We start from the raw sequence: 19,690 nt of genomic DNA, 5'->3' as shown, positions 1-19,690 counted from the left end.
CACAGCATAGGTATTGTTTCTGATAGGGAAAATTTCAGGGCTGGGTCAGGTCACTGGAAGCATTTACAGAGATTTCATTTTTGATATCTTCATGCCCTTTTCTTTCTTGTTTACAATGCAAACTTTTGTAGATGTAAAATATATGGGGGGAAAAAAAACTTCCCTTTGACACCCACAGCCAGACAGCTTCTGAAAAAGAACTAAGTGTTGAGCGAAGTGTGTTGTAGGCCCACAGGTACCGATTATTTGTGGTCCTTTAAACTCTGCTGGTGTGCTGAAAATTGCTGTCTCTATATAGTACTGTGTTCATTTGGTATATGCTATAAAATCATATGTACATCATATTTGTTCTACATTTTTTACCTTACAGAAGATACAGTCATTCATGAGTATGCTACTCTTTTTCTGTCATCTATGGCTATTGAGTATACTAGCAAGATACAAATATTTGAGAATGGTGGAATAGAGCCACTTGTCCGGCTGTTAAATAATTCTGATCCTGATGTTCAGAAGAACTGTGTTGAAAGCATTAATCTTCTGGTTCAGGTAAAAAAAAAAATCTGAATTTTTCTTTTTCTTTTTTTAATTTAATAAAATCCATCATACAATAAAGAACTACTTCATACTGAAGATAACAGAAATCCCCATTATTTATTACCCTTCATCATTTTACCCATCAGTAATCAAAACTCCCACACTAATTCTCCATTCCAGCCCAGTCCCCACATTCTGTTACTAATGTGCCTTTTTTTTTAGACAAGTCAGACTGGATGGTTATAGAGATTAGATCTTTGATTGCTAGTCCACAGTTTTGGAACCTTTTGCCACAACGCTTACGACAGATTGATATAATAACTACTTCTTGAAAGCCTTCCTTTTTTCAGCAAGCCTTTTCTTCAGCACTAATTTATTTTACAAATTTATACCCCACTTAACACTAACACTGGGGTTTACTAAGCCACTAGCGTGGCTGGCTGTGCGCTACTGCTGACACAGCCCATTCACTTTGAATGGGCTGTGTTGACAATACCATGTGGAAGCTGCTAGCGTGGCTAAGTGGCTTACAATAAAATAACAGTTCACATAACATCTAAGAACTAACAAAAAGAATCTGCTATTGAAAAATATCAAACCATTCCATTAATCCTTCAACTAAATATTAAGAAAAGCTTGCAAAGACAGATTAGTTTTTAAAACTTCCTTAAACTGCTGTGAAGTAGTCCAAAAGCGAATGTGCCTTGGAAGTTTGTTTCACAACATTTGGCCTGCTATAGATGATGAAGCACCTGGACAGTAGAACTGTTTAAATTATAATTTTATGACTTTATTTTTCTCTTTTGTTCTGTTTTTGAAGGATTGTGTATGTTGGTTGTAAGCCGCCCAGAACAGTAGATGGTGCGTGATAGATGTCTTAAATAAATAAAATGTAACCTATTGTCAAAGCCTCCTCTCTCACTTCCAACCTGCACCCCTTACCTTCTCCAATGTAGTCTGTCAAGTCTCATCCTAATTCTTCTGGGCAGGCCCCCATATTTTTTCATGTTGTGTATTTTTGCTATCAGAAGGCCATAATCTTGATGGGGCAGATCTCCTGTGATCTTTCTACCACTCTGAGACATGATGGCGGGGTAGGTTGTTTCCGTAAAGCTGTCACCACACATCTGGCTGCAATTACACAGAAACTTAGATTTCCTCTCATGCTCATTTCCCTTCTCCACTGGTAAATTTAGCAAGAAATACAATGGAGACTCAATTATCTGACGTAAATGGGACCGACCCGTTGTTGGATAAGTGAAAAGTTGGATAATTCGGAAAACAATGGGAACCCCTCAAACAATGCATGGAAAGCATACTTTATGCATGAAGAATAGGTGTAGGGTATCTTTAATTAAAAATATTGTTTATTAACAATCATTGAGAAAAATTGTACAGCAGGCAATTTGAGCACAAATACAGAGCAGTATTCACAGCACAGCAATTGTACAGCAGGCATGTGAACAAATACTGTACAGGTACAGAACTGAACAAGGGAAACCATATTTATCAACTACATATACAGAAATACAGAACCAAATAGAGCCTCATTTCTCAAGATCACTGCATGTTCAGCCTCACTTGAGTTGTCTTCTCCAGTCAATAACTATACCATATGAAACCAAAAACAAGATGGCAGAACCAAGCAGAGCGCCATGTCTCAAGACAGCAAAACTGGAACTGGAAACCCTCTGCATCTAAGAATCAGAGTAAGAATAAAGAAAATGCTGTAAATGAACAAACAGGAATACAGTAGGTGTACAAACGGTACTGCATAAAGCTCATTGTGCACAAGAATCTTAACACGGTTCTGTTTCTACAAAAATACGGCCTCAGATCAAAAATGGATCCCTGGCAGGAAAGCAAGTCTCTGCTCAAAACATCCTCAATGTTCACTTTATTTAGCATTTCCTTTCTGCCAAAGTTTCTGCTCTGTAGACAAAACTACATTTTTCCTCTTTCGACTGGCCAAAAATTGCTGCTGTGCTGTAAAAGCAAGGTCTCAGCTCAAAACATTTTCTATGGTTCCCTCACTGCACAATTGGAGTCTCAAATCCAAAAATTACTGCAATGCTGTAATGTTATGAAAGCAAGTCTCAGCTTAAAACGTTTTCAATGGGTCCAAGATCCAAAAATTTGGTTCTTTTCCATGGTGTCCAAAAAAAAAATGCATGAAAGCAAGGTCTCAAATCAAACAATGGTTCTCTTGCTGCAAAAGCGGGATTCCAGATCCAAAAATTCATGCATAGAAGCATGGGTTCAAATCACAAACAAGAAGAGAAGCCACCCAGTTCTTAACTTGGATGAGGGGTGCACGAAGGAGTAATGGCAGAGAAGTATGGTCTCGGCTCAAGCATGGCTCAATGATGGCTTCCTTGCAGCATGTGAAACCGTAAAACAGGAAGAGAAGTCATGCATTTCTTAATGGCAAAACAGTGATGTCACCGGCGGGGGGGGGGGGGGGGGGGGGGGGTGTGGATCTGTCAGATATGCCAGGGGGTCAGATTAGTGAAGGTTGGATAATCAAGACTATACTGTATCCTGGGATTTATCTCCACTTCTATAACCTACTACTACTTAACATTTCTAGAGCGCTATTAGGGTTACGCAGCGCTGTACAAATTGACAAAGAAGGACGGTCCCTGCTCAAAGGAGCTTACAATCTAAAGGACGAAATGTCAAGTTGGGGCAGTCTAGATTTCCTGAGTAGAGGTGTGGTTAGGTGCAGAAGGCGACATTGAAGAGGTGGGTATCCCGCATTCCCTCCTAGAATCTCACAATTACTGAACGCTCCCATTAGATATGGTACAAGCTACCTTCTTGGCTGTATCCCCTCCAACAAAACCCATCATTTTTATTTCATCTAGAACTTTTATTGAATTTTCCAACTCAGTAATAACAAGAGCCCATAGATCTAACAAAATTCTTCTTCTCCTTGGAAGAGTTGAGTAATTCACCATTACAAGTTAATACAAGTGACGTGGAGGGGCATATTTGGAGGGGGCGCCCAGGTTTTCCTGAAGAAGGCCTTGCAGGACATCCCGGTGAAGGGACGGGGAAACCCGTATTATCGAAACAAGATGGGCGTCTATCTTTCATTTTGATAATACGGTTGGGGACGCCCAAATCTTGAAATTTAGGTTGTCCCTAGAGATGGTCATCCTTAGACTTGGTTGTTTCTGATTTTCGGCGATAATGGAAACTAAGGACGCCCATCTCAGAAACGACCAAATACAACCCCTCCCCCCCCCAAAACCCACTACCCACAACTGTACACCATTACCATAGCCCTTAGGGGTGAAGGGGGGCACCTAGATGTGGGTACAGTGGGTTTCTGTCGGGTTTTGAAGGGCTCACATTTACCACCACAAGTGTAACAGGTGGGGGAGGGGGATGGGCCTGGGTCCGACTGCCTGAAGTGCACTGCACCCACTAAACGTTCTCCAGGGACCTGCATACTGCTGCGATGGACCTGAGGCTGGCAAAAAATATTTTTAAAAAATGTTTTGAGGGTGGGAGGGGGTTAGTGACCACTGGGGGAGTAAGGGGAGGTCATCCCCGATTCCCTCTGGTGGTCATCTGGTCATCTGGTCAGTTCGAGCACCTTTTTGTGGCTTGGTCGTAAGAAAAAAAGGACCAGGTAAAGTCGTCCAAGTGTTCGTCAGGGATGCCCTTCTTTTTTTCATTATGAGTCGACGCCCATGTGTTAGGCACGCCCAAGTCCCACCTTATCTACGTCTCCGACATGCCCCTGAGAACTTTGGTCATCCCCGCAATGGAAAGCAGTTGGGGACGCCCAAAATCAGCTTTCGATTATGCCGATTTGGGCGACCCTGTGAGAAGGACGCCCATCTTCCAATTTGTGTCAAAAGATGGGTATCCTTCTCTTTCGAAAATAAGCCTGATTGTATCTCATATGTCAGCAACATCTCTTGTTCAGTGACCCTAACTTAGAAGAAAATAATGCCCCTGCTACTCAGTTGAGAAGTACTAACCAAAATGATCATCCTGGGTCCTCCCCAGAACCTACCCAATAGTTCATCAGAAAAGGAAATATATATATGTTAGGGCTGCATTTCAATTAAAATATATAATTTTGATTAATTGCACAATTGAAGGTATTTTAATTTATTTATGCGTGCTTATTTACCACTGTAACTCCTTGTGACTATGGTCAAGTCACTTAACTCGCCATTTCCCCAGGTACAAAATATGTACCTGTATATAATATGTAAACCGCTTTGATTGTAACTACAAAAAGACAGTATATCAAATCTTATCCCCCTTCCCTAAAGGACTGATAATAATCTTCCTTCCCTCCTCTTCCCGCAGGTCCATTATCTTTCTTTCCTGGGGTCCATTTTTTTTCTCTCTCTCTACCCCACCTTCCCTCCACCCATATAAGCAGCGATACACACTTGGTGTTGACAAGCACCAGGTTCTTCTGTTGGCTGCTGCAGCTCATTGCCTCGGCCATAATTTCCAATAGAGGTCCCTCCAGTTCTGCTCGTGGATCTGAATCTCACTCCCCTCCCCCTCCCAGGGTTTAGCAGGTGCTTCCCCCCCCCCCCCCCAGTGGTTTACCTTAAAGGTGGTCTTCTGTTGGCTCCTGGCAGTGGCTACTCCTCCACGCTAGAAAGCAATAAATGGATACAAATCTGATATTAGAAATGGTAACATTCAAAAACCAGTAGGTAAATGTTTCAGCCTTCCAGGACACACTCTATTTAAGGTTGCCATACACCTACAAAGGAACTTCAAAGGAAAACTCCAGCATGAAACTGCTGAATTGGAACTCATCAATGGGGAGTGGCCAAGATGACAGCAGCTTGAGTGTAACACTCCATTTTCATTTTCCTTTCGTTAACTTTCTTATGGGTAAGAGGAGGGGGAAATTGAGGGGTTTTCCATCGCAGCCCACGCAACCCCCTCCTCCTGGACCAATGGATAAATTTGTAACTCCTGGTCTCCAGACAGAAGAAGCGGAGGTAACTGATCCGCTTAGTGTTGCTGCAGAGGAGGTGACCCCGATGCACGCCTTGGCCAATGAGATCTCTCTCAGCCCTGCTGAGCGCACACTACCACAGCAACCGAGATCCTCCCCTGGAGGTGGTGCAAAACCTGCACAATCATCTGCTGAAGAGCTAGCTGTTGTACAGGACTGAACCTTTCAGACTTTCTTGTACAGAAGATTGTGCTATCCTTGGCGGCAGAGGGGGAGGAAATATCAGCTGTTCCTGCAGTCTCTTTGCCAGGCAGGGGCCGTTCCCTCGAGTTCTAGTTTGGGTACAGAACCATGTCAATTGCTATCTTTCACCCCATTTGAGTTTTGCCATCAGTGTCCTGTGCAGTTTTCCCTCAAGGCTATATGGGAAGTGATATTACAACTGGGACAGGCTTGTCTGTATCATTGAATACATTTGTTGTTAAAATATAAGCATAAGACAATAACTTTCAACAACTTGAAGGGAAAGTCACTGCTCTCAAAGCTGAAATTGAAGGCTCTAAGGTACAGATAGCTTCAATAAAAGAGGTACAAAATATATTGATGAAAGATAACAGCAAGGTTTAAAACTGAAATATTGGAAAAACAGACTAAGGCCTTAAATCTTCAGATTAACTTTCCAAGGCTGCCATTAAGATCACCTCAATGTATTTATCTGATATTTGACTGAAATTTTGAAACTACTGAAAGATTCTTACCACCCATGACGCAAATATATTACTTGCCTTCAATTAAGATGATGATGGACAGTGAAAAACCATCTGATATGGGTTCAGTGGCTTTAAATGTATCACAGATTTTGGAAACATCTGATTCAGAATTAAAAGAGCTCAAAACGTTGATGGTGACTCTTGCCTTGAAAACTGATAGAGACCTGGTTTTGCGTCTTTTCTTTAAGTATAAGGAAGTTTATGGACACCGAATTAAGAATTTATCCAGACATTGCGAGGGATACTCAGGAGTGTAGAAGAGACTTTATCGACGAGACCTGCAGTTCTCCAGTTAGGAGCACATTTCTTTTTAAAATTTCCTTGCAAATGTATTATTAATACAGGTCTATCAAGTATGTTTTTTTTTCTATCCTGTTCAGCTATTTAGTTTCCTGGCTGCTAATAGAAAGATTGGTTCAGCTGGGTGCAGACCACCTTTAGATTTGATTTATAGCTTAGGTTTAAATATTACTGGAGAATTAATCTGCACTCATCTACCTTGTCCTTTTTTGTTTCAATTAGGTATTTCCTTAGCTTAAGTGACTGACTTCATCCCCCATATATGGTGGACTTTAGTTGTTAAAACTTTATTTAGAGATGTTTCTGGTTGAATTTCTTGTACACTTTTTTCTATTTTTACTTTGTGTATGGATTCTGTACAAGCGGGTTTTGCTTGGTCATTTATGTTTTCATTTATAATTATATAGCAATTAAAAAAAAAAAAAGAGAACTCATCAAAAAAACTTGACACCATCAGCCTAGGTATGAATAGAGACAATGGATAGATGGCACACTACGGGTGTGAATGGACTTAACAACTTACAACCTGTCTTTGCTCTCTCTCACTGATCACAGCTGTCAGTTATCTGAACTCTGTATCCATTATGTCTTCCTTTCCACACCCTGCTCTGCATTTTCCAATACTTTATTTTGTAACCCTTTCCCTCCCCATTTCATCTTCCATATATGTATCCATGTCCTGAACTTCACGTTTTGCAAATGATGAAGTGTACTGTAGGTCCTCGAAAGCTCATGCCTGAAAAATTGGTTAGCCTATAAGGTGCCATCTCTCTGTCAGTTTTGCATTGGTTTCAGAGACACTTAACCAACTCCCAAAACAAACAAAATACATAGGATACCAGGGTATTTCTTCCCCTAGTAAAATCTCAAATCTGCACTCAAGACCTTGTACTTCTGGGCATTTCTGAAGCAGGGTAAATTCTGAGCTATGTTCCCTGGCGTTGATACAATGAAAAAAAAAATAGAAAAGCAATAAAAACAAATTGAGGTTGCCCCTAATCCTATCTTAGATTCACAAGACACCTTAGTCAAAAAGTTTTGAGAAGAGAAGATTGGCCATCTCAATGCCATATTTCTAACAAACCTTGTGCCAATGATGGTGACATAGGCAAAACATCAGGAAAAATCCTAGCCAGTCTCCATACCCTTCTCCAACAAAACACTGGAGATAAACGGGTGATCTACAAGTAACCGTACCTTCCCAGAGTGAGCAAAGATAAAATAGTATACAGGTGGATCAGATACTCTTCCATATACAGTAGACCCAGTGTATTTAGGATAACAATGTAATGATTTCAGATATGCCACCCAGTAATCTCATAGTAGACTAGGAGGCTCATTTTCAAAGCACTTAGACTTACAAAGTTCCATAAGTTAATGTGGGGCTCATTTTCAAAGCAGTTAGACTTCCAGAGTTCTATAGGTTACTAACAGCCTTATTTTCGAAAGTGATGGGTGCCCAGATTTCAACCCAGGCCCATCCCCCCCCCACCTGTAACACTTGTGCTGGTAAATGGGAGGTCTGCAAAACCCACTGTACCCACATGTAGGTGCCCCCTTCACCCCTAAGAGCTATGGTAGTGTTGTACATTTGTGGGTAGTGGGTTTTGGGGGAGGGGGGTTGGGGGCTCAGCACCCGTGGTAAGGGAGCTATGCATGTGGGAGCATTGTCTGAAGTCCACCGCATTGACCTCTAGGGTGCCCAGTTGGTGTCCTGGCATGTCAGGGGGGCGAGTGTACTACGAATTGTGGCCCCTCCCATGACCAAATAGCTTGGATTAGGACGTTTTTGAGCTGGGCGTTTTTAGTTTCCATTATCGCTAGAAAAAACAAACGCCCAGCTGAAAAACGTCCATTTTTTCGAAAATACGGTCTGTCCCGCCTCTTCACGTACCCGTTTTCGGACATAGACGCCCATTGATATAGGCGTTCGCGTTCGATTATGCCCCTCCACGTCTAAGCACAAGAATGTTATTCCGTCATGACTTGATCTTTGGTACTTGTTTTTTAGTGTATTACCTATATTTCAATCAACTAGAATTGTGAATATTGTTATCTACAATCATCCATATTGGTATGTTTCTTTTATTCATTGGCGTTATTTTTACATTTCCTATCATTTTTATAATCTCTTTTTTAGTCCACTATTGATTTTATGAGCCTATTTTCTGTATATTGTTTATATAAATATATATAATTCTTTGTGAATACATTTTTTTGACGTCATGTCTTATGCATTATAATTATTTAGTTTTAATTACAATTCCTAATTTTAACAGTGTATACATTTTGTCCTGTATGTATATTTAATTTGACTCTATTAATCTTCATATTTTGTAACCTTTACTGAATTTATATTTTATTCTGATATACATGGATTTGTGTCATATGTATTTATTCATATGTTTTTTTTTGTTTCATTGTATGATTTATCACATATTCATTGACTGGTTTCTGTTCATGTTTGTAGACATTGTGGACTCCTGAAGCAGGCGCTCCTTTGCCGAGTCCCATTTTAAGATTTTGTCCCAATAAACGTTTTTAATATACCCTTGTGTTGGAGTTATATTGGTCCTCCCCCCACTTTTTATTTTTATTTTGCCACAAACCGTTATAAACATGGACGAGGGGAAAATCTACTGCATATTCCTGGGCTAAGCAACATGGAATCTGTTACTCTTTGGGGATCCTTGGGTAATGGAACAGAGAAGATCTCTTTGGGGATCCTGTCAGATACTCATGACTTAGATTGGCTGCTGTTGGAAACTGGATATTGAACTTGATAGACCTTCAGTCTTTCCCAGTAGAGCGTTTATGTACTTTTATACATTATCTGAACCATATCTGCCCTTTATAAAGCCCATTTGATCTGGTTGGATAGTTGACCCTTCATCTCTATCCTCCCGTATTTCAAACCTCCTCTCTACTGTAGCACCATCCACGTCTGTCAACGAGGCTGTTTCTTCTTACAACAATACTCTATCCTCTGCCTTAGACACTCTTGCACCTTTGATGACCCGCCCTATAAGGCGTACAAAACCCCAACCAGACCTTCAGCAAACTTATTAAAGATATAACACTCAAAGAATATAGATCTACTCCACACCAGATTCACACTGCACTGTCACATCCTTATCAGAAACTATAAAAAATTCATTCCAATATCTGGAGCAATAAGTATAGTAGTCCAGTATAAAACTGTGTCACATCTTGCCAGACAAATGCCAAGGCACTTGGGAATCTCATTTACACCTCATCATTGGAGTTTGAGGAAAATTCTTCCTCCACTGTATGGTATGAAATAAGTCAGCAAAGATATGGACTTCATGTCCTCAGATACGTACCACCTCTTTATTTGGAATGCTTAGCATTAAAATTTACTTGTTCTCAAAATAGTGAAAGAATGTGATTATAGTTCAGTGCCTATAGTTTTTGGAATTTGCTGATTGATAAGTGCTGTGGGCTTTCCTTTAATTTCAGGAGGGCAGTGTTGATAAAGCTCTGTGATTTGCTGATGAACATCTTATCTATCTGAGGGAAGCCTAATATGTTGGCATTATAATACCTCTGCTTATTTTCTAAAATCATCTTGATTCTCTTTTAATGCTTTACGCAGGGATTTCAGATGGCAGATTTTGGCCTGAAAAAATGCCACTGCATCAATTTGTTCACCGATATTAAGCTTATTATGTGCTACTCTGCTATTCAGGGCTTTCATCTCAGCTTTCATTTGGTTCACCATTGTAGTCATTTTTTTTGTTTAATTTCAAATATTCCAACAAATGTGCATTCAAATCACATGAATGTTAAGGAAAACAGCCTAAAACTGCAACCAGGGAAATAGAAAAATATGAGGAAAATATGGAAGGCTTAATTTAGTCCACAGGGGCCATATTTTCCCAAAGGAAAGGGAAAACAGAACACATTTAAAGCTAAGCAAGAAACCTAACAGCTACAGTCAGCATTTTCCATTCTCATGTGCGTGCATCCTCAAGGGCCCTTTTACTAAGCTGCGTTGAACAGCTAACATGGGGTTTACTGCGCAGTAGATAGTGCAGACCTGTGCTACTGGCCTGCATTAAAAACGCAGACAGCATGGTAAAACCCCCACATTTTGGGAGTGGGTGAGATCTGGGTATGACATGGATGGGTGGGGGTGTACCTGTCTTTGGCAGCTAGTGCGCAAGTCTGTACCACACGCTAGCTGTCACGACTGTTGATAGCATTGCCAATCCTACCGCCCTCCCAAGAGGAGGCAGTAAGTGCAGCTGCGCTACTGGCAGTCCAGGGCAGTAGAAGCTACAGTCAAGTCTCTTCCACGTTTAGGCAAGACTGTAATCCCTGCTGTTTTCATAGCTAGTCCTAATTCTTCCTTCTTCCTTATGGAATTAAAGAGCTCCACTAGGAAAGGGGCTAACAGTGCTTACATTTTTTTAAAATAAAATTTTGCAGCAGCCCCTCTAGTTTTGGTGCCTTCCTTTCCTTTAGCTCCTTAATTGCCCACTCCAGTAGCTGTTTGAACAGCTAGGACTCTTCCAGCTGAGGAAGCTCCACCACTTTCAGATATTTTACCACCTCAGTCTACACCAGTGGTTCCCAAATCTGGTCCTGGAAGCTCCCCAGCCAGTCAGGATTTCAGGGTATCCACAATGAATATTCATGAGAGAGATTTGCATATAGTAGAGGTAGTGCATTCAAATCTCTCTCATGGTTTGGGAACCATTGCCTACACAATAGCAGTCTCCCTTTCATACTATCTCTAATTAAATGTTTGAAAACACATTCTGATTCTTTTATCATATTGACCTAGGACCCCTGTCTCAATCCCTGATCTTCAAGATGACAGAATTAAATGTCGGCACTTTGTTTATCCACTAACAGTCTTCTAGCCTTATTTCCAGCTGAAAAGCGATTTGTGCAGCACTGAGTTCCTGTAATTCTCAGCTCACCTTTGGTATTTCCTATACACCTTAGACGAAAGGGTTTTCTTATGTTTCTGTTCCAATGCCAGTATTCCTCCTCACCTTCAAAGCCTTACTTTACTGATGTCCCTAGTTATCTGGCCTTCCTTACGATCCCATATGTACCAGAACATTTCTTCTCTCTCTCAATGATCATAGGCTGGTGCTCTCTGACCCTTCTTGTGCTTGTTGGGGATCTACTAGGCATAGTGCCTTTTTTTTTTTCTAACACCATCACTTTGGAATGCTCTAACGCTATCTCTGTATGGAAATCTCATACAAATGGTTTAGGTCAGCCCTTAATATGCATTTTTTTTCAAATGGTTTTTGTAGATTATGACTGAACTGGGGTATAAGCTAGCTCCACTACTTGTCTGCCCCTTATGTTGTCATCATTAAAGCCTGGCTTTCTGCATAAGCCCCTCTATTATTTAAGCTTGGTGTAACTATGCTGTTTTTTCACTGACCTGATGAAGGAAGGATAACACTTGAAAGCTAGCAACAGATGTATTTGTTAATTTAGTTCAATATAAAAATGTCAGTTACAGTTTCCGTAAGAAATTTATGGAAAACAGATTGCAATATGATGGTATTTTTCTCAATCACTCATGTTGTTTGAAAACTTTCTTTTTTTTCCAGGATTTTCGGAGTCGTGCTGCTGTTTGTGAATTAAATGGAATTCCTCCCTTATTAGAGTTGCTTAAGTCTGAATATCCAGTGATTCAGTTACTGGGACTGAAAACATTTGCCACACTTACTAAAAATGCGGATTGCAGGGTAAAACTGAGAGACTATCAACTATTAGATTTTCTTATGGAGATTTTGGAAACAAAGGTAAAGTGTGAATTATTAATAATAAAATATTTATTACTCTCCTATCATAACACTTATAAGAGATTTATAAATAAAAACATAAGATACATGACATAAATTAAAAACATTAAAACATTATTATTGATTCAACAGTATATCTACCAACATATATATTCCTTCCTATCTAAGTTACAAGGTCTTGAAAAACAAAAATATTTTATCTGGTTCCTAAAATTAACCACACTTCTTTTCCTCAGCATCTCCAGGGGCAGTTTTTTCCACACCAGAGGTCCAACTACTGAAAACATTTTTGTCCATGTTAACATTAACTGTATAACTTTTAACTGAAGGACATACTAATGGATCTAGCTGTGATGATAGCAGGCTGCAGCTTGGAGCATGCCTATTGTATAGAAAAAGAATGGAAAACTACAGAAGGCTTGTAAAAAGCTGAGAGAATGACCTTACAAAGGAATGTGCTGATCAGTGGAAGGCTGAACAGTGCAGAAACAAGAGAAAAACAAACCTTACCTTAAGAACAGATAATGTCTGGGGTCTGCTGATTTGTGGTTAGAGCAAAGGGCAAGGGAAAAGATAAGGGAAAAATAGCTGAGAATAGCTTAAGTTAGAGACATGCTGTGTATATAAGGAAGATAGGAAACACTGTCAGTAAGCAACTTCATCTCTGTATAACTTGCTTCCTATGTAAAGTTATTACATAGCTCTGTCATTGACAGTTGATTAAAAAATTATAATAAAATTATTATCTTACTATATGTACTACATCATTTTCTGCATTATTGGCAAGGAAATTTAACAATTGGCGTCCCTGGGTGGGCAAGATAAACTGCATGTCTGACAGACTAAATTGATAACCAGTATAGTTATTGATACCGAAGGACGACCATCTGATCATTGATCTTATGATACTGGCCAGTTCATGAGAAGCATTCAGCGTTCATCGGGAAGTGAAGGACCAGAAGGGTCATTGATATTGAGTTGTGAGTACTAGTACACGGTTTTAAAACTGTCAAATTTATTTTTTCTCTTGTATCTGTTGTGCTCTTTTTGTCTCTGTTTTCTTTTTTTTGCTCTTCTTTTTTGCTTTGGTTATTTTTGTTTTGCAAAATATTGTTATTTCACAATGGCTAATGTAAATATTGATAATGTGATATTAGAGACGTTTGATATTAAATATTCACTTTATGTAGATAGCACACGCATGTGTACCCCGTTACAACATGTACAGGAAGCTTTTCCGTTTGATAAGAAACAGCTTGCAAATTTAAACCTAAAATGGGTTAAATACGCTCAAAAGGATTCCTTTTTGGGCTGGCCCCAGAATGGATCATTTGAACGTCATGCTTTATTGCAATTATTGAAGTATATACAAAATAACAAAAAAGGAAAATCATTGATTAAGCATTTGTACTGTTGGAATTTATTTTCGGTTACTGCTGATATGTGGCATCACGATAAGAAAGAATGCACAGAAAAGGCTATGAAACCGCAGAGAGAACAGGAAAAGAAGCAAGAGATTGCAGGTTCACTAACCTCAACTGCACCTCCACCGTATGAAAATAATAATCATACTTCAGGGACAGTTACGACTTCACTATATCCCTTACAATCATTAAAAGAATTAGAAGCAGCAGCAGAAGAGGAAGATGATGAAGTAGCTGTAGGATATAAGGGGTGGAAGACAGGAGTAAAAAAGTCAGAATCTAAACCAAGTAAAGATAAGGAGAGACCTAAAAAGCCGATAGACTGTTCCCCCGTTAAGGAGACAGGTGAAAATTTATTAGAAGATATAGACACATTACCAGGAGATGAGGCTGATATTCAAATTAAGGGTTCCTTTACTATGAAAGGTAACATAAAGGTTATGGAAAAAAAGTATAAAGACGAGATAAGTGATGATGGTGATGATGGAAGTTCACAGGGAGCATGTGGAGGTGTTAAAACGGGAAAACAGAGGGATGTACCTAGTGGAGAAAAGGTAGAGAAATGGAATTCGGATAAAAGTATGTTTATAGAAGCCATATTAGGATCTATGGCATCAGGAAGTGTGACAGAATATGGATATGGTTTTTGGAATGAATTGGTAGGGTCGTTTCTGACAGCCAAAGTTCCCTTACCATGCCATATTAAGGGCCCGGCTGAGTTACAAGATTTGAATAAACTAGAGAATGTAATTGTTAGAAAGGGAAAAGATTGGGAAAATCATGAAAGACTAATAAGAGGAATAAAAATATGGCGAGAGACTGCACAAAGATTCCTTGAGAAAGAAAAAGAGGAAGGAGAAACAGATATACAAACTGTTTGCCCTATATTTACACGAACAGATGCAATAGGGAATGCTACACGGGTTTACAAACCATATAACCCTATAGATATTAGCACTATGACAAATAAACTTCCGAATATACAGAAGGGTGCCCGAATTTGGCTGGAGCAAATGGATACCTTAACTGCAGGAACTCAGTTAGCTGTGGGGGATTTTAAAGCATTCTGCACAGCAGCAGGAGTGAGCTTGGCACAGTTAGCATTACAAAGTCAAAATCCAGCATTACTCATGCATACACAGGATGGGGTTATGTTCTCAGGACAGGCATGTAGGGAATTAAGTGCAGCATTAACAAATGTGTTATAGCACGAACACAAGTGACATTTTTAGGACAGACAGTGTCAGGAACCTCCAAGATAGTAACAAGGGAGGTGTTGCAGGAAATTTTGAAATCACCAATACCACAAACCTTAACTCAGCTTAGGGGATTGTTAGGATCTTTTAATTACTGTAGACAATGGATTCCAAATTATTCACAGATTGTAGCACCACTTTATCGACATTTAAGGGTACCGGCTGGTACTGCTTTAAAAGCTGCTATACAATTGACAAAATCTGACATCAGTATTATTAAAATAATAGTACAACACTTATCACAGTATAATCCTCTAAGTACGGTAGACCCACACAAGAAGGTTCACATTTGGGTTAAAGATATGGGAACCTCATGGGCAGCAATGGTGAATCAAGAACCGGAATTCGTGAAACCTGTTTCCTTTCTTTCAGGTACCTTTAGTGCTGTAGAAAAAGGTTTGCCCGAAATACCAAGACAACTAGTAGCACTAGTGGCTGCAATAGAAAAATGGAGAGCTGTTATGCCATACAGCCCCATTATCCTGCATACTAATCATACTATATACCATATGTTGTCACAAAGTCAAGCAGCTCTTACTAGTACCCGATATGGGAAATATCAAGCAGTTTTAATAGGTCAAGATATAGATACCAAACCCATGACTAAAGAACAGAACAAACAAATGGATTTGGTTTTCCAGATGGAAATTGAAGTAGAGAAACAGATAGAAAAATTATTTGATATACCTTCTTTGCAGTTACTGACATTTTCTCCACTTCCCAAGGAAGAGGGAGATCATTGGTTTACTGATACAGCTCAGATAGGCAGTAAAACATCGTTTGCAGCATTAAAAACTATTTTATATGCGGTAGACATAAAAGTTGAGAAAAAGGTTCAATACAAAGCACCAGAAGGTACTTCTGCCCAAGAAGCAGAACTGATGGGAGTGTGTATGGCTCTAAAAGAAACAGAAAAGACAAGGTCCTGTACTATTTATACAGATAGTGCATATGTAGTGAGCTCATTGCAATATCATTTACTAAAATGGAAAAGACGAGGATTTCTAACGGCAAATGGAAAACCCCTACAACATAGTCAAACTTGGCAACAAGTTTTACAAATATTAAGTGAACGAGAGGGTTATGGTACAAGGACTGCAATAGTGTGGGTGGCTGCACATACAGGTCAGGATACTATGGAAGCTAGAGGTAATGAGTTGGCAGATAAAGCAGCTAAAGAGGTATTACAAAATAAAATCTTAATACAAACACGTTCACGGGAACATATGAGGTGTGATACTCCCTACCCTCCAGATCCAGGTCAGATAAGAGTTAAACCTACAGAACAAGAGAGAATACAATGGGAAAATTTGGAATGTAAAATGGATACAGGAAAAACAAAATGGATACATCCAAATGGGAAAATTTGCATGACTACATCTGAGCTAATAAATAACTTTTATAATTGGCATGTTACATTGCATTTATCCGCGTCAGACATGAGCAAGGCTATGGAGACCATATTTTGGCATCCAAGAATACTTGCTTATGCCACACGCATTGTATTAAATTGTATGGTTTGTTCTAAAAATATAGTACATCGAGGACCAGTGATTTCTCCCGGATCTATTCCAATTCCCTCAGGACCAGGTGTAGAATGGCATCTGGATTTTACAGATATGGTAATACCGGTAAAAGATAAAAGGTATCTTTTAGTCTGGGTGGATGCTTTCAGTAAATGGATAGAAACATTTCCTTGTACAAAGGAAACAGCACAAGTGGTGATAGATACGTTTCTACACCATATTTTGCCAGCACATGGATGTCCAAAGAAATTGGTCACAGATAATGGAAGTCATTTTCTGAATGCCTTAATAAAGGATATGACAAGACTCTGTGGAATATTACACAGACAAGTAGCAGTTTATAGGCCAACCTCTAATGGACTAGTAGAAAGATACAATGGCATCATCAAAACTAAATTACGTGTGCTACTAAAAGCACTGAATAAAGCAAATGAGAAAACTTATACGTGGTTGGATGTGTTACCACTGGCTGTGTTACAAATAAGAAGCCATCCTAGTTCTCGTTTGCAAATTTCACCTTTTCAGTTGCATACAGGAAGAGATCCCAGAGGGATACCTGTAAAAGAAGTAGATCAATCAACTGAAGGTGCAACAGACTATTGGAAACAGATAAATCCAATAATTAATTTGACCAGAGATATGGCAATAAAGGACTCAAAACAGATACCTAATATGACTTTTTGTTCTCATTTTTCAGTAGGTCAGAAAGTTTTAAGGAAAAACTTCACACACAAGACTTGAAAAGATCCAATCTACGTTGGACCATTTGAGATAAAAGAACTCACCCATACTGCTGCACGATTAAGTGGTCATACTACTTGGGTGCATTTATCCGATATAAGACGTGTCAACGATACTGGTACTGAATGATTGAAATGGCACTCATCTGGAGTATCGTTGTGGTACATTTTATGGTTCTGACACGGGTTACAACCAATGAAGTGATGGGGAGTTGGACGATAAAACCCCACCGTACAACTAGACAACAAGATAATGTTACCTGTCATAATGGGACTACATGTATTTTATGGAATTGTTTTCTAACTTGTAGAATATGGAAAAGGAAAGAAGTAAAAATTAATAATGTGCACAACATGACAAACGTAATGTACAGTAGAGTACAACAAAGGGAAGTATAGAAAGGAAAGGTAATATGCTTAAAACTTCTAACCACAAATGCAGTAAAAGGAAAACTAAGGAAGAATATAAACACTTGAAAGAAAATGTTCTTTAGCTATGACGGCCTAGGGAAATAGAGTGAAGAGACATACCACATCTAAACCTAGCTCAAACACGCTAATAGAACTATAGTGTTGTGAACACTGTAAAACAGTGTTCAAGGGAGGTTTGTATAGAAAAAGAATGGAAAACTACAGAAGGCTTGTAAAAAGCTGAGAGAATGACCTTACAAAGGAATGTGCTGATCAGTGGAAGGCTGAACAGTGCAGAAACAAGAGAAAAACAAACCTTACCTTAAGAACAGATAATGTCTGGGGTCTGCTGATTTGTGGTTAGAGCAAAGGGCAAGGGAAAAGATAAGGGAAAAATAGCTGAGAATAGCTTAAGTTAGAGACATGCTGTGTATATAAGGAAGATAGGAAACACTGTCAGTAAGCAACTTCATCTCTGTATAACTTGCTTCCTATGTAAAGTTATTACATAGCTCTGTCATTGACAGTTGATTAAAAAATTATAATAAAATTATTATCTTACTATATGTACTACATCATTTTCTGCATTATTGGCAAGGAAATTTAACACTATGGCATGTCTCCTTGTTGAACACCAAAAGGAAATGACAAAAACCAATGCTAATAAACATCATTTGCACACAGAGGACTCAATTCTGTAAATGGCGCAAAAAAAATGCACGCTAAATGCTATTCTCTAAACAGTGCTCCAAAGTTGGGTGCTGTTTATAGAATACTGCTTAGTGCCTGTATCCACACCCAATTTTGGGTGTGAGGATTTACACCAACTGAACCCCGGTGTATATCTCCACACCTAAATTAGGAATGGATCCTCTAAATTCCTTAACACTGCATGCAAATCCTAGAAACACCCATGACCCTCCCATGGTCACACCCTTTTTTCGGATGCACGTGGAAAACTTTATGCACACATCTTTATAGAATAGCGACTATAAAGATGTGTGCGTAAATTCCAATTATTGCTTAATAGTGCTGATAATTGTTAGTGTCCAGTTATCAGTGCTAATTGGCTCACTAAGGGGTCCTTTTACCAAGCTGCGGGAAAAAGGGCCCTATGCTAGTGGTGGGGACAATTCCCGCGCTCCAGGGCCCTTTTTACCACAGCAAGTAAAAAAGTCCCCAGCACACATGGCCATTCGACAAGAGAACTTACCGCATGTCCATGCGGCAGCGAGCCCTTACTGGCCACCCATTGAGGTGACGATTTATCTTGTTGGGCAGACTGGATGGACCGTGCAGGTCTTTCTCTGCTGTCATCTACTATGTTACTATGATAAGGGCTCCTGCGCTAACCCGGTGGTAACCGGGCAGTGTGCGGCAATGCCCGATTACTGCAAAGTTATTGTTGTGCAAGCTCCTTCTGGGGGTTTTCTTTTTCCCCTGGAAATGGTGGTCGCTAGGGGCGGGACTAACACCATTGGTCCCGGAAGAGCAAGCAGTAAGCCTGCGTTGGGCTTACCACCGTTCTGTAAAAGGGCCCCTAAGTAATTGCATAATTTTGAGCATTATATATAGAATTAGGAGGAGAGAAGATAATTTTCTAACAGTATACCTATTTTGGGCCTGTTTTATAAAGGCACATAGGCACCTATGTATGTTCAAATGAGTGCCCCGTAAAAGCTGCAAAAACTGCATCTAAAATGAAGTAGTAGACATTTACAACTGCTCATGAACAGATGTAAATGTTTATCTGTAAGGTATGCTTACATTGCTCATGCTGTACCCAAGATCCTTCCGAAGATGCCTACATCCAAGTCAAATAACAGTATATGTGTTCTTATCACTGTGCCTAATTTTATGCCGGGATGGGGGGGGGGAATAATTTTATAGGTAGCCTTTTAATCATGAGCAAGTAGGGAAGGAATACAGTGCCTAATTTTATGCAGGGGGGATGGATAATTTTATAGGTAGCCTTTTATGCATAAGCAA

General features: G+C 39.5%; 2 protein-coding genes across 4 annotated transcripts in view; both read left to right on the top strand.

Annotated features, from left to right (window-relative positions):
• ARMC3 (armadillo repeat containing 3) overlaps positions 1 to 19,690 on the top strand; it is a 194,910-nt gene that overhangs the window by 64,185 nt on the left and 111,035 nt on the right. For all 3 annotated transcript variants that reach the window (XM_030199322.1, XM_030199315.1, XM_030199328.1), the window contains 2 exons: positions 371 to 546; positions 12,150 to 12,344. In XM_030199322.1, coding sequence (XP_030055182.1) covers positions 371 to 546; positions 12,150 to 12,344 — 371 coding nt within the window. The remainder of the gene's footprint in view (positions 1 to 370; positions 547 to 12,149; positions 12,345 to 19,690) is intronic.
• On the top strand, positions 14,932 to 18,267 carry LOC115467841. Its single transcript, XM_030199337.1, has 2 exons — positions 14,932 to 16,669; positions 17,248 to 18,267. Exons 1-2 carry the CDS (start codon positions 15,327 to 15,329, stop codon positions 17,318 to 17,320), a joined length of 1,416 nt encoding a protein of 471 aa, XP_030055197.1. The 5' UTR covers positions 14,932 to 15,326; the 3' UTR covers positions 17,321 to 18,267.

This window comes from Microcaecilia unicolor, chromosome 1, assembly GCF_901765095.1.
Source record: "Microcaecilia unicolor chromosome 1, aMicUni1.1, whole genome shotgun sequence".
Lineage (NCBI taxonomy): Eukaryota > Metazoa > Chordata > Amphibia > Gymnophiona > Siphonopidae > Microcaecilia > Microcaecilia unicolor.
The sequence above is the reverse complement of the archived record's forward strand: the minus strand, read 5'-3'. Positions and strand labels throughout refer to the sequence as shown.